The sequence below is a fragment of the Dasypus novemcinctus genome, chromosome 4 (assembly GCF_030445035.2).
Source record: "Dasypus novemcinctus isolate mDasNov1 chromosome 4, mDasNov1.1.hap2, whole genome shotgun sequence".
Classification (NCBI taxonomy): Eukaryota; Metazoa; Chordata; class Mammalia; order Cingulata; family Dasypodidae; genus Dasypus; species Dasypus novemcinctus.
Genome location: NC_080676.1, coordinates 38,897,390 through 38,910,630, shown reverse-complemented (window position 1 = coordinate 38,910,630; position 13,241 = coordinate 38,897,390). Strand labels below are relative to the sequence as shown.

The window sequence follows — 13,241 nt, the reverse complement described above, 5'->3', positions numbered from 1 at the left end:
AAGGTTTATTGACTCAGATGTATTCTTCTACATACTATTTGGGAAATTACTGGATATGGTCCACTTCTATACTCTGTTATGCTATACTTTGAAATTGAGAGACATGGAGTAACCAAAGAGGTAATATCCTTGGGGGGAAAAAAATTCAAAGGACCTGAGGTTAAAGGCCTCTAAGTGAAAGTCAAGTAAGAAACACTGAACTCTGAAATTCACCACCTTCCTTTTTCAACACATTTTTCTTCGTAAACATCAATATCTACAAGGCAACCAATATTCTTATATTACTTTATTTACTGTGTCTTGCAGAAAAGATTTAATAAGTTCATTCGCAATAGTTTAGTTACTTACTATATATTTGAATTTTAGAGTGCTTTCAAGAATATCTCTTTTTAAATAAGAATTTTAAAGCAAAATATGCTAGTCAATGAAGGAATTTACAATATATGGGGACTCCTCTCTCTAGAGACTGAAATTTCGTCTTGTTTAAATCTCACAATAACCATATGACGTAAATATTGTTACATCTATTTTAAGGTTAAAATTTGAGATTTGGCTCCATTAGGTTAGTGATCAATATCAATATCAGTGTTGGAATTGGAGCCCAAGTCTGTTTTACCCCAAAGACTGTAGTTTTTGTTCTTTGCCATAATGTTCATTCATTTCTTATTGATTCAGTCATTGGAATGAACTCTAACATTAAAATTTCCAGCATCTGTGGAGCAATCAGTGGGAAATGTGCATTTGGTTGGGTGGAGAGGTTGGTGGAGAAAAGGTTTCCAGAAGCAGCTGGCAATTCCTTCAACATTTAAGTCCATTTTGAATCAGGTATTTTGACTTCCATGCATATTGATTTCTTCTTTGTTGAATGACAGTCACATGTTGAAAAGAGGCAGGAGAAAAGTATGTTTATCCTTCTTCTGGCCTCAGTCTTCTAGAGTGAAGTCACAGAAACTGCACTGTTTAATTAAACAAAGATTGAACTGCCCTACTAGATCTTATAATTCTGAAATCTTTACTATTTACTTTTTATCCCTGGAGAAAACTTCATTTGAAGTCATTACTCTGAAACTGTCTCATTTATATAGATAGAGCTTCTCTAACCCCTTATTCATAACCCAGAGAGATAATGAATAAAGGGTAATGTGCCTGAAATTTATATAAAAAATATTTTTTGATCACCTACTATGTGTGCAAGGTATTGTGCTGTGGTAACTCTAGTTTCATGCTTAATTAACATCGGGGCTTCTTTTGTGAAAGGATTAAATAGGCACCATCCCACAAATATATTTAATGAGAATAGACTTTTAAAGATAAGAGAATCTCTTTTAATGGTACTGCTTCTAATAATTTGGAACAAAAATACATAACAAAGGGAAAAATAAAAGGAATTTAGCTCATATATTACTCTTCTTTTGTAACTTACAACATCTAATTGTGTTAGGCGGGTCACAGGGTCTCACCTATCAACTGCTAGTAGAACTGAAGACACCACAAGTTGTTTCTGAAGTTAGTATTTAGTTTCAATTATTTAGGATCCATTATTCCACAGTGAAAGGAACTTGTCACATGAAAAGCATGTGCCGTAATTTTCAATAGACTACCTTTTTTGCAGTATGTAGATTTACATTAAATATAATTTAGCATATTCTCTTTTCAGAACATTTTCCTCTTATTACTCAAAATGTATCGAGTAAGCTGACAGAGAAATATTGCCTGAAGTTAATCCATGCTCAAATAGAAGTAATAACTTTTAAATCCTTTATTAATTAGTGTTATTTGCTTATATGTCTTTAAAGTTTGGAATCAAGCACATTTTTACTTTTTTAAAAACTACAAAATGTTAAGAAAGGTGATGAAATTATAACTGTAACAGCTTGCTATTATTATTTCTGGACACATTCCCAGGTTTCTTTATTGCAGTGGAATAATGATAGTGCTCAACAAATTTATATCAAGACACCACGGCTCTCACTAAAGAATAACTTTTTCCTGGTGCTCTAGTGGCATAGAGTTGTAGAAGAAAAAGAGTTATGAAAAATTTTTAAATGTGTGCAGTAATATTTTATGGTATCTTTATTGTCTATTAAAAGAGCTTAAACCATGGAGCGGGAACTCGTGGTATTGCTTTTTAGTCCCTAAGTGTATAGGACAATGTACATTCAGCTTAAACTACTCTAACCTACAGTTCGTACAGAACCACTTCATTAAATGGTCTTAATAAGTCAGTGACTATTTCTGTCATTGGAAGGAAAAGTAATGGCCTTTTCCCAGAGACATCACATTATAACCTGAGTAATGTACAGACATAATAATATTGTAGTCAGGGATACTTGTGATGGAATTTCCAGGTGTCACTGCATGGGCAGAAAAGTATTGACTGAATGATGGACTTGGATTTTCCAATTTATTATTCATGAACTAAAGAGTAGAACAAGATTGATGATGGTGTTCTTGTGTTGCACAACTGTTTTTGGAATATTATCTCTAGCAGTGTTAAATTAAAGCAGGAATAGTGTTTGCCTATGCAAACGCCAAGATTTAGGAAATATTTAGAGATGCCTAGATGGGCAATTAGAATTTTAGTAAATTAAGAGATGATGACCTATAATATTCATCAGCCTTCTCAGGCCCATTGTTACCAGTTAATAGCTTTATTAGAACACTGAAAGAGATTAACAGTCATTTTGAAAAAGTTTAAATGAGTGCTTTTTAAAGCTTTCTATGCTTTTGATGATTTGAAGCTGTATGTACCCCAGAAAAACAAATTTTAAGTGTAATCCATTCCTGTGAGTGTGAACCCATTGTAAGTTGGGCCTTTTAATGAGGCTGCTTCAATTTAAGTGTGACTCATCTCTATTAGGATGGATCTTAATCCTACTACTTGAGTCCTTTATTAACAGAATGAATACAGAGAGAGAAAGAGAAAAAGCCATGGAAGGAAGAAGCCTAAATCAATGAAACCCAAAAGAGAAAGAAGAGACCAGCAGATGCTGCCATGTGCCTTGTAAGGTGGCACAGGAGCCAAAGATCACTAGCAGCTGATCTTCAAGAAAAAAACATTGCTTTGATGATACCTCAGTTTGTATGTTTTCATGGCTTTGAATCTGTAAGAGAATGAATTCCCATTGTTTAAGCCAATGCATTTCATGGTATTTGCTTGAAACAGCCTAGGAAACTAAAGCAAGGCTCATTTTATTTCTTTCTCATGATTTCACCAGCAATATTATTATACTGGTAATCAGTAGTGACATACTTACTTCACTATAACTAGACCAAATAGTCCTCTTCTCAGAGGCCACTGATGAATAATACAATGTATTTTAATATCTAATTGTCATTGAGATGATTGATTTGAACAAGAAGAATGAAATAAAACCCATTCAATTATGTATTTTTTCATTAGTGACTTGTTTATAAAGAAAAATCATGTTGAAATTTAAAAGCATATAAAAGGAACACCAATGTTTATTATCAAATTACCTATGTTTAATAGTTTTATACTGATAAAATCTGGTAAATCAATACTCTTAATCTGGTCTTTTTGTTCAACATAAACACTTTTTTTTTTTTCAATATCCACTCCTCTTCCTAAGGATTCAGCTGGGTGGTATATCCACAGGAAACTTCTCTGACTATTGTACAATTTGATTGATTGTTGAGAACTCTGTAAACACAGCAGTAATTTATCTCTGCATTCCAGACTTGATTTAGCTTTATTATTTTTCTTACAGGTGTTCTAAAATATTTATGATGGGGTATATTGGTAATCTGATGTGAAAGTCTATGAAAAATAAAAAGAACTAATTACCAGCAAATTTACAACCACTGGCATATTCTTCCAAATTCTGTTTCTACTTGTAAAAGAGATAGAATAATGGATGGAATAATAACATAAATTTAATGATTTGAAAGTATCCTATTATTGTTTTCTTTCTTAGTTCTTCCATTTTTCAAAACTGATCATTAGCTTGATCATGTTAATCTTTTTATACAAATGTAGTGAACACCTGCTCTGCTTTCAGAGGAATTAATCAAGCAAGTTCAAGATAGAGTTGGCCTTGACTGATCAGGTGTTCCAGGTACTAGTGTTCTCAGGCAAGCACATTTTAGCTGTAACATTACAGTGAACAGCCAGAAGCCAATTTTGGGTAAGTACCTAAATCTAAGTAGCCTTTGAATGAAGTATGTATGCAATAACATTGACTGTGAATGTTAAGCAGATTCTTATGGGGCAGTTATTTGTGTTGTTTAATATACCAGTACTTTGTGCTTTCTGCTGACATATCATCCAAAACTCAGTAAGGCAAGTGAAATTTTAAAAAAAGCAACTTTTGTGAGATGTAATTTAAAAGTGACTAGAATATTTGTGGAGAAAGGGATGCTAAAAGAATGTAAATTCTAACTATTAAGATTGTTAATAATAATGAGATGATAACTAATGGAAGAGAAAAATGATATCCTTCATAATGTTGGTTATTATTCTACAATAAATCAAATTCTTAAAGATATACCAAATGAATGACCACATTATGACTTAAACATTCTAATAACATTTTGGCTAATTATGTATCTACAAATTTATTTTGATCAGAAATCCCCTGAGAAATTAGATAAATCAAAACATAATGATGCACAGAAATCTATTTTGCATGTACAACTTGTCTAACCCACTGGCTTTGACTATTGAGGGACTGCCTCTCACAGCTTTCAGTACAATTAATTTCTCCATGAAACATTTGCTTTGCTGGTATATATCTATATTTGCAGTTTACCAACACATGTCCCTTTAACAATTGCTTAGAATTGCGTTTTGAGATTTTCTGCCTTTGTGAAATGTAGACCTAAACAAATGGAATTTGACTACATGTATTAGAAAAGATTTTGAAATATCTAGATGATTCCACAACTTAGTTTTGGAGACTACTTGACTATTAGTAATCTTTATGTATAATAGTGCATCTTAATGACCCCTAACCCTCTGATGGACCACAACAGCCCTCCTAAGAGTCTGTAAAATGATTTAGATGTGCAGTTCTTCATTTCTTTAAGGCTAGCAATACATTGTTAAGAAGGATTTCATCTCTACCTGAATTAAGGGCTACTTCCTAGTAACCTACTAAATGAATTATTTAGGGTTACTAAAGTGTATTATTGGTAAACTAAAATTAGTGTTATGAAATTTATGAGGCCTTTGGAGTCAGTATTCTACTAACACATATGTGGTAATATTGCAAAATTTACTGTGCTCTAGATATAATCAGATGGTTGAATTTCCTGCAAATTTAGTGGAGTGCACTTTAATAGGATGTCGTTAGTGTTGACTTGAATTGGTTATAATTTTCAATTGCTGCTTTTCTTGTATTTGTTACTGTATTTTTCAATATATCATTTGGTTTTAATTGCATTATTCTTCTGTTATTACTGTACTGTTTATATTTGACTGTGATTTTGTTTCCTTATAATTTTCTCAGTTTTTCTGCCTCCCTTTGGAAAAGTAGGTGGTGGGATCATGAGTATTTTGCCCTATAAGAGTGAGATTTCAGAAAGTGTCAGAATCACTGCTGCAAAAAGTTAGCCAGATTACTCAATTAGTTTAGAATACATTAGCTTCCTGATATTATGGGTTCAAAACCAAACTGAAATATGTTCATTTTTATTCCATTTCTCTTCTTAATGCATAAACCATTTTAGAGTAGTCTGGACCGAGGTTTCCCTTGGTTTCAGAATTGAAGGTGTCCCATTTAAAGCCATGGGAAAAGATAGAAAAAGTATCAGATAGCTATTCAGAGACAGTATTGCCTTTGATAAAATTACGGAGTTGTAATTTTTCCTTTGATTTTTTAAAAGAAATTACAAATACATTTCATACTGTTTTCTTGAATTTTTAAAATTTTTATTTTTAAAGGAGCTTTAGGTTACATAAATGTTTCATCAAAAATATAGGGGATTCCCTTATGCCCCATGGTTTTATAGGTTCTGACAAAATGTATAATGGCCTGTATCTGTTGTTACAATATAATGCAGCATAGTTCCAATGTCTCAAAAATGCCCCATGTTATAACTGTTCTTCCCCTCCCTCCCCTCAGAACCTCTGGTGGCCACTGCCTATATATCAATGATACGAGTTCTTCCCATTGCTAGAATAATAATAAGTCTATAATAGAATAATAAGTCCACTTTAGTCCATTCCCCAATCTTGAGGATTTGGGGATGGTGATCCCTACTCTGCTTCTGAATGAGAGGGAGATTAGATCCCATGGGGAAGATGGATGGAACTCTCTTGACTGCAATTGTAGTTTTTCATACACTTTGAAGTTTTTTGTACTGGTTTTTAAAGGAACATAAAAATTGCCATTAGCACAACCTGTTTCTCCTGCTAAATGATGTAGAGTCAAGACACCAGGCATTGCACAGACTTTTTGGAAAAGTTAGTTCTAATAAGATAGAAAGTTCTAATAAAGTAGAAAGTTTACTTTTGATCTTAATATGGTAAACTCTGTTTTAAAATCCACAATACCATGAATTAAACATTATGCAGAAGCCAAAATGGATAAGATCTTGTTGTGGACTCTCTTACTGACTTTTTCTGGAAGTCAAGCCTCAAGACCCTTGGCTCAACGAAATACTGAATTTGCAGTGGATCTTTATCAAGCTATTTGTTTATCTCACAAAAACAACATTATATTTTCCCCCCTTGGAACAACTTTGATTCTTGGAATGGTACAACTGGGAGCAAAAGGAAAAGCACAGCAGCAGATAAGACAAACTTTAAAACTTCAGGAAAATTCAACGGGTAAGATTCTTACACATAATTATAATAGATAAGATATGACCAAATATATTTCTTAAATATTAGAGAGACATTCTGTGTCACAGAATTTTAGTCAGTGAAAAATGTTATGAAATGTAAATTATAATAAAATGGAGAATTGTGAATGTAAATAATAATCATTCATTTATAATTGTGTTCCTAGTGAGAATGTTATCATAGGAATAACATACAAAGAAATTATGAAGTCTACATGGATATGAAATTGTGAATATGTTGGTTTATTTTCTTCTGGCTCATTCATTTTGGCTGATTTTAATTAGATTATATTGCTTCTTGTGTATACATGTATGAGTATACATATATATAGATAGGTGCATACATATACATCTACACATACACATTCACATGCATATATACACACATATATATATTCTTTCACTAACACTTGCTATTTTGTCATCATTTTTCCCATGTCATGCAAATCCTTCAAAATGTCATTTTCAATTGTTGCATTTTATTGCCTCTTATGGAAATACCATTACTTACTCAACCCTTCTTCAATAGATTGTTTCTAACATTCCCTTATAAAAATAATGTTACATCCCATTTGAAAAAATGGTTGCCCATCTCCCCGATCATCCTATGCTTTCAGTTTATAATGGTCCTAAATTTAAGAAATATTCAGATTTTTTTTTTTTGAATATGATCAGTATAACTATACTTTAGTGCTTTAGTTCAGTGTAGCTGTTTTTGAGGATTTGATTCACTAAACAATGCTATTTACAAGGTTTAGTTTGGTGCATTTTAACTAAACGCAGTTTTATACAAAAAAGATTGTTAGTGATAGTGACATTTATTGAAGTTTTTCTTTGCGAATAATGAAATATAAATAATATAATGTACTGTTCTTCACTGTGAATGATGTAAAGTGAAGTCACAATTTAGTCTTGATCTTCTGTATTAATTTCAGAAAAATCTCCCTAGCCCAGAAACATTTTTCTTTCTTTCTTCCCCTCCCCCCACAAGCCTGCTGTTTTTGCTGTCTGTGTCCATTTGCTGTGTGATTTTCTGTGTCTGTTTCTCTTTTTGTCTTCTCTTTGTTTTTTCCTCTAGGATTCACCAGCATTTGATTCTGGGAACCTCCGATATGGAGAGAGGTTCCCTGTCACTTGGGCCACCTCAGTTCCTGGTTTCTGTTGCATCTTGCCTTGACTTGCCTTGACTCTCCCCTTCGTTTCTCTTTTTGTTATATCATCATCTTACTGCATGGCTGGCCACACAGGCACTGGCTCAGCACGTGGGCACTGGCTCTCCATTAAGGCACTGGCTCGCTGTGTGGGCACGCCTTTTTTTTTTTATTTTACCAGGAGACCCCAGGGATTGAACCTGGGTCCTCCAATATGGTAGGCAGAAGCCCAGTCACTTGAGCCACCTCTGCTTCTCTATCCCAGAACATTTAAATAACATGTTACTGCTCTGAAAAGTAGTTGGCATGTAAAGTTGATTCCACAATAAACTAGCAAAATCAGAGCTTCTGAAACCTGTTACCTTAAATGTATGTAGCTTATAGAAAAACACAGAAGTCTTAACTATAGATTGTAAGCATAATAGTAAAAAATAATGGCAATATCAAATGTTTATGTTTTGTGTACCGGGTACTGTTTTATGTCCTTAACATTATATTATCTTGCTTAGTCATTACAATTACTCTGTAAGGTAGCTTTAACCCTGTGATATAGATGAGGAATCTGAAGTGAAAAAAAGTTTAAGTAATTTGCCCAGGATTAAATCTTGTCATAGGTGGACAAAGTTGAGGGTTATAGACAATAAGAGCAATTACGAAAAATTTTGTTTTCTTGGAGGAGAGTATATGGACAAAGAATCATTAAAATTTTGATACATATAACACAATTTGCAAACTTAGTTTTGTGTTATGAATTGTTAAAGAAAAGAGAAAATCACAGATGGAAAAAAACTGCAAAAGGAAGAGAAAGACCAGTTCAAAAGGGAAAAAATATATGAAAAATAAAATTCTTCAGAGGAAAAAAATGGGGAAGAAAAGAAGGAATAAAGGAAATGGAGAGACCCAGTTAAAGAAGGGAAGAATGTAAAAGAATGAACTGCAAAGGCACAGGGAGAAAAGGCACAGGGGGTCTGGAGACAGGAAGAGAAGTGAGTTGAGGGTAAAGAAAAGGTAAGAGGGGCTTAGAAGGCAATGTCATGAGGGCATATTGGAGCCTCAAATGAAAGGAAAATCAGTAAAACTACCCTGTCTTTATTTAAGATTTTTATATTTTGTTTCTCATGGATTTTTACGTTAATTTTTATTTTGGAATTATTTCATTAATTCTTTTTATCTTGATTATTGAGTTTTTGGTGCTTCCCTAAATTTTGGGCATTAAACAAGTGTCTTATTGACTCCCTCTAGTCCTAGCCCTGCCTACTATCTCCATTGCTTATAAAAATATAACTATACTTTCCTTTTCCTACTACAATCTCCTGGTCCATGCCCCACTGTTCCACATTAAAGCAGGCTGTGGGGGTCTATGGATGGATGTACAACTCCTAGTATCTTAGACACCGTTGGGACTCTGTCTTCAGTCCTCCTTCTTTTCCCCATTGTCAAAACATCTGCTCAGAATTTACCTTCCCCATTTTGATGAGCATCTTTATTGCCCTCTCATAATGTTACTTGCTAATCAAAGGCTAAGTGAAAGGTGCTTCTTTGTTCTCAGAGGGTTATAGAAAGAAAACTGGGTATGAACTCCTTTCTCACTTCTTCCACAAAATGACTTGTAATTTGGTATAAGTGATTCAACTCTCAAGTGACTCCATCTGTTTGGGCCTCAGATTCTTCACTGTAAAAAGGGGAGTTTGAATGAAATTATTTATATGGGCCTTTCCCTAAGATAATAATGTAGAATTCAATGATTACCTTTTTTTTTTTTTTTGTCTTTGGCTCCTTACGTTGCACACACACCATTTGCTCTTGGAATCTTAAGAGCAGAAGACGTGAACATATACATAATTTTAGAACATTTTATGGAGATCTGAAACAATCAAACCAAGTGTCATATTTGCCCCATGGTCTATTTTAGGAATGAAATAAACTTATTGCTTATTATGAGCTATGCATATGTATACATTTGATCTGTGCTAAAAGAAGTCATTAATCTGTAAATCAAATCAAATTCATAAGGCAGATAACTTTAAATTCTCCTCTAAACTTGTGTTATTTGGTGATATTATTTTCATTGACTTCTGAATCTAGTGATTTCTCAAAGGGCATCTGACTGTCACACAGTCTCAGACCTTAAGCTCAGGACAAAAATCTGTTTTCTCTGAAAAATGCGTTGGTGCTATTTTTTCTGTCCTCTTCTTTTTTCACATTCCTTTAAAGATGTTCATTAATTACAAATTCCTGAAAATTGGTTTCAAATTCCACCACTTCATCTCTGACCATAATCAATTCTTTTGGAAAAGTTTTTGTGCCTCACTCAGGATGTCTCTTTCTATAGCCTCCTGGCCATGGAGATATTTCTTTGGGTCTTCAAATGACCATAACTGGTTATAGGTGAAATCAATGATAAAAAGGAAAATACATAAACTCTCTTCCCTTCCTTATGTAAGGAATTTTAGGGCTGTAAAGAATTACTGAAATTCTTCTGATCCAGTCATATGGAAGTAAGAATTTTGGTGTCTAAAAGCCTTTATGTCTATGTCTGTAGAATGGAGAAACAGAGAGTTTGAAATACAATGCAGTATACCTAGCAGAGCCTCCTGTAAGGCTGCGCAGGTAGTACTCTGCACAAAAGAACAGGCCAAGGAGGAAAGTGAGGACTGAAATGTGCCTCCATTCAGCTGGGCAAGAGGTCAGGCTTAGGGCTATACCTTCTGGAGAGGGCATCCTTTCTTATTTGCACATGGGCTGGTGGAAGCCCTGCTAGCTCTATGTTAAATAAAGTGTACACACACACTTTTTTCCGATGGATATCTAGTTATAAGTTCCTCTCAATAATACTATTTTTAAAACTACTCACTGGACATATTCCAACAGTGAACTATTTATGTTTTCTCAATATATATTAATTCAAAATAGTCAACTTTTAAGTTATGAAAGTGGCATTTTTCATATTAACTGAAAATATAGCAAAGGTTTTGATAGAACCTATTTTTTAAAATAGAATTCCCAGACTTAATGATTGAGTTTCAGGATTAAGCTGTAAGGAATGAAAAATATCTGTACCCTTTGGTAATGAATAGGAAGCTGCTGAGCAAAGTATCCGGGTAGAATTCTCTCACAGGCGTGCTCAGCTTCATGACATTTTGGTCAGAATTATCCAACGATAAATAACCAGCCAATGGTGACTCTTTTAGTTGACTCTGACTGATTCATTTAGCTAGTGGTTATAGTTGGAATGGTTAAAAACTTTTATTATTCATGTAGACCGCCAAGTATAGATTCATGAACCTGAAGAAATAGCCAATTCTGATTCTTAAGCATCTCTAGAGATGACTGTAGGCGTTACCTTGTAAATTTCAAAACCCAGAAAGGTGCTGTTGCTCATAAAAGAACAATTTCTTCTTAAGCTGTGGTAAAAAGTGATATTGAAAAGATTGCTCATCACAGTCAATCCCCCATCAGCATTTATTGTTTCCCTTTGACGAATATTGCCTGTGCATTTTATGCAAAGAATGAGATTCTGAAGTTAAATTTCCAACAACTAAAAATGAGCTAAATTTGACTATAAAGAAGTAGTTTCCTTAAGCCTTTATAAAAACACATTTTTTGACAAATTTCAAATCTTCTTGGACATTCTTTCTTCTATCTATATAAAAGTTGATTTCTCAAAAAATTCATTTTTTTTCCTACAGGAGAGAAGTGCTTAAAATATTTCTACCAACTTTGAAAGGTTCATTAATTATACCTAAGGGTGCAAATAAATGGTGATATGAATCAAAGCACTTAGATAGCAAAGCTGAAAAGCTGTTGCTTATATGTGGTTCAATATGTCAGTACATATGATAATTATTTTTTAGGAGAAGACTTTTCTGTGCTGAAGCAATTTTTCTCTGCCATCTCAGAGAAAAAACAAGAATTTACATTTAATCTTGCCAATGCCCTCTACCTTCAAGAAGGATTCACTGTGAAGGAACAATATCTCCATAGCAACGAGGAATTTTTTCAGAGTGCTATAAAACTTGTGGATTTTCAGGATGCAAAAGCTTGTGCAGAGACAATAAGTACCTGGGTAGAAAGCAAAACAGAAGGTAAAGTTTCCCATTTTCATAAGATCATTATTTGCCATTGTATTCATCATTTTTAATATCCTGAAGTAAAGAATGGGAATATTTTCTGATTAAACTATGGGTCAGAGGAATGAAATCTCCTATTTCATTCTACTGTTATTCAAATTAATATTAAATCATAAAACTGAGAAAAGTTGTTAAGCTCCTTTGAAAAGCATATAGATTCTTTTAGAATTCTTAATAGAAGAATTCTGAATAAATTTTGTTCAAGCATAATTCTTTGCAAGTGTGGCAGTAGGGATAATCCCTTTAGCCAGGTATAAGTCAGAACTGCCAATTCCACATGCCCCCTTTCCCACATCAACTGTAAATAATTAAAACCTCTTAGTTGAATGTGTTAATGTTTAATAATAGCGATAGTCCTATCATAAATACAATAATCTAAATTTCTATTCAAATACAAGCTAGCAAAAATTCCTAAGAGCCTACTGAGTGACATAGAAAAAATTCAAGCTTAAAGTCATACAGATCTGGGTTCAAATCCTAGGATGTTTTAAACTATTACTTTTATTTAAAATGAGGATACTATTAAATAAGGATACTATTCCAGGATTGTTGGAAGATTTAATAACAATGCTTGAGAGATGAAAAACAGATACTCACTTAACAGTAGCTTGGTTCTTTGTTCATCTATTCAGTTATAGCAAATGTGGATGGTATAAGAAGCTACTATATTCTTTATGGGAAATTTCACTTTGGGAAACATAGCTAGGAAAAGTGAAATGGGTATGGTGAATGGTGTTCACAGAAAAATCCTATTAATGGGATACAAAACTAGGGCATCACTAGCTGTCTCCATGGCATGCAGTCATTCTCATCTCCAATAACTTGGAAATACTCATTTGATACAGAAACAGGAAACTGGTAGTTTAGAGAAGGGAAATAATACTAGCAACCTCCATTCTTGTCCCTTTTTGGTGGTGGGTGGTCAGAGGCTATAGCTGTGAGTTTGAAGTTTGGGTCTACCATTGACTTGTTAATTGTTATTCTTTTGTTGAAGAACCTTGAAACAATGTGTGAATAAAACCACTAAATGTGCAGGAAGAGGTACTTTGCTTTTGTTCTTTCTAACAGATGATCGAAACAAATAATCTCACTAAAGAGAGTGCATTCCTAAGGGGGCCCTATATCCAAATTTGCCTAAGATAATTTTGACTTG

The 13,241-nt window shown here is 33.6% G+C and overlaps 1 protein-coding gene across 1 annotated transcript in view; it reads left to right on the top strand.

Annotated features, from left to right (window-relative positions):
* Positions 1-4,022: 4,022 nt before the first annotated feature.
* Positions 4,023-13,241, top strand: part of SERPINI2 (serpin family I member 2) — a 29,031-nt gene continuing 19,812 nt past the window's right edge. The window contains exons 1-3 of the mRNA XM_058295240.2: positions 4,023-4,148; positions 6,539-6,793; positions 11,813-12,043. Of these exons, the coding sequence (XP_058151223.1) occupies positions 6,547-6,793; positions 11,813-12,043 (478 nt within the window). The 5' untranslated portion in view covers positions 4,023-4,148; positions 6,539-6,546. The remainder of the gene's footprint in view (positions 4,149-6,538; positions 6,794-11,812; positions 12,044-13,241) is intronic.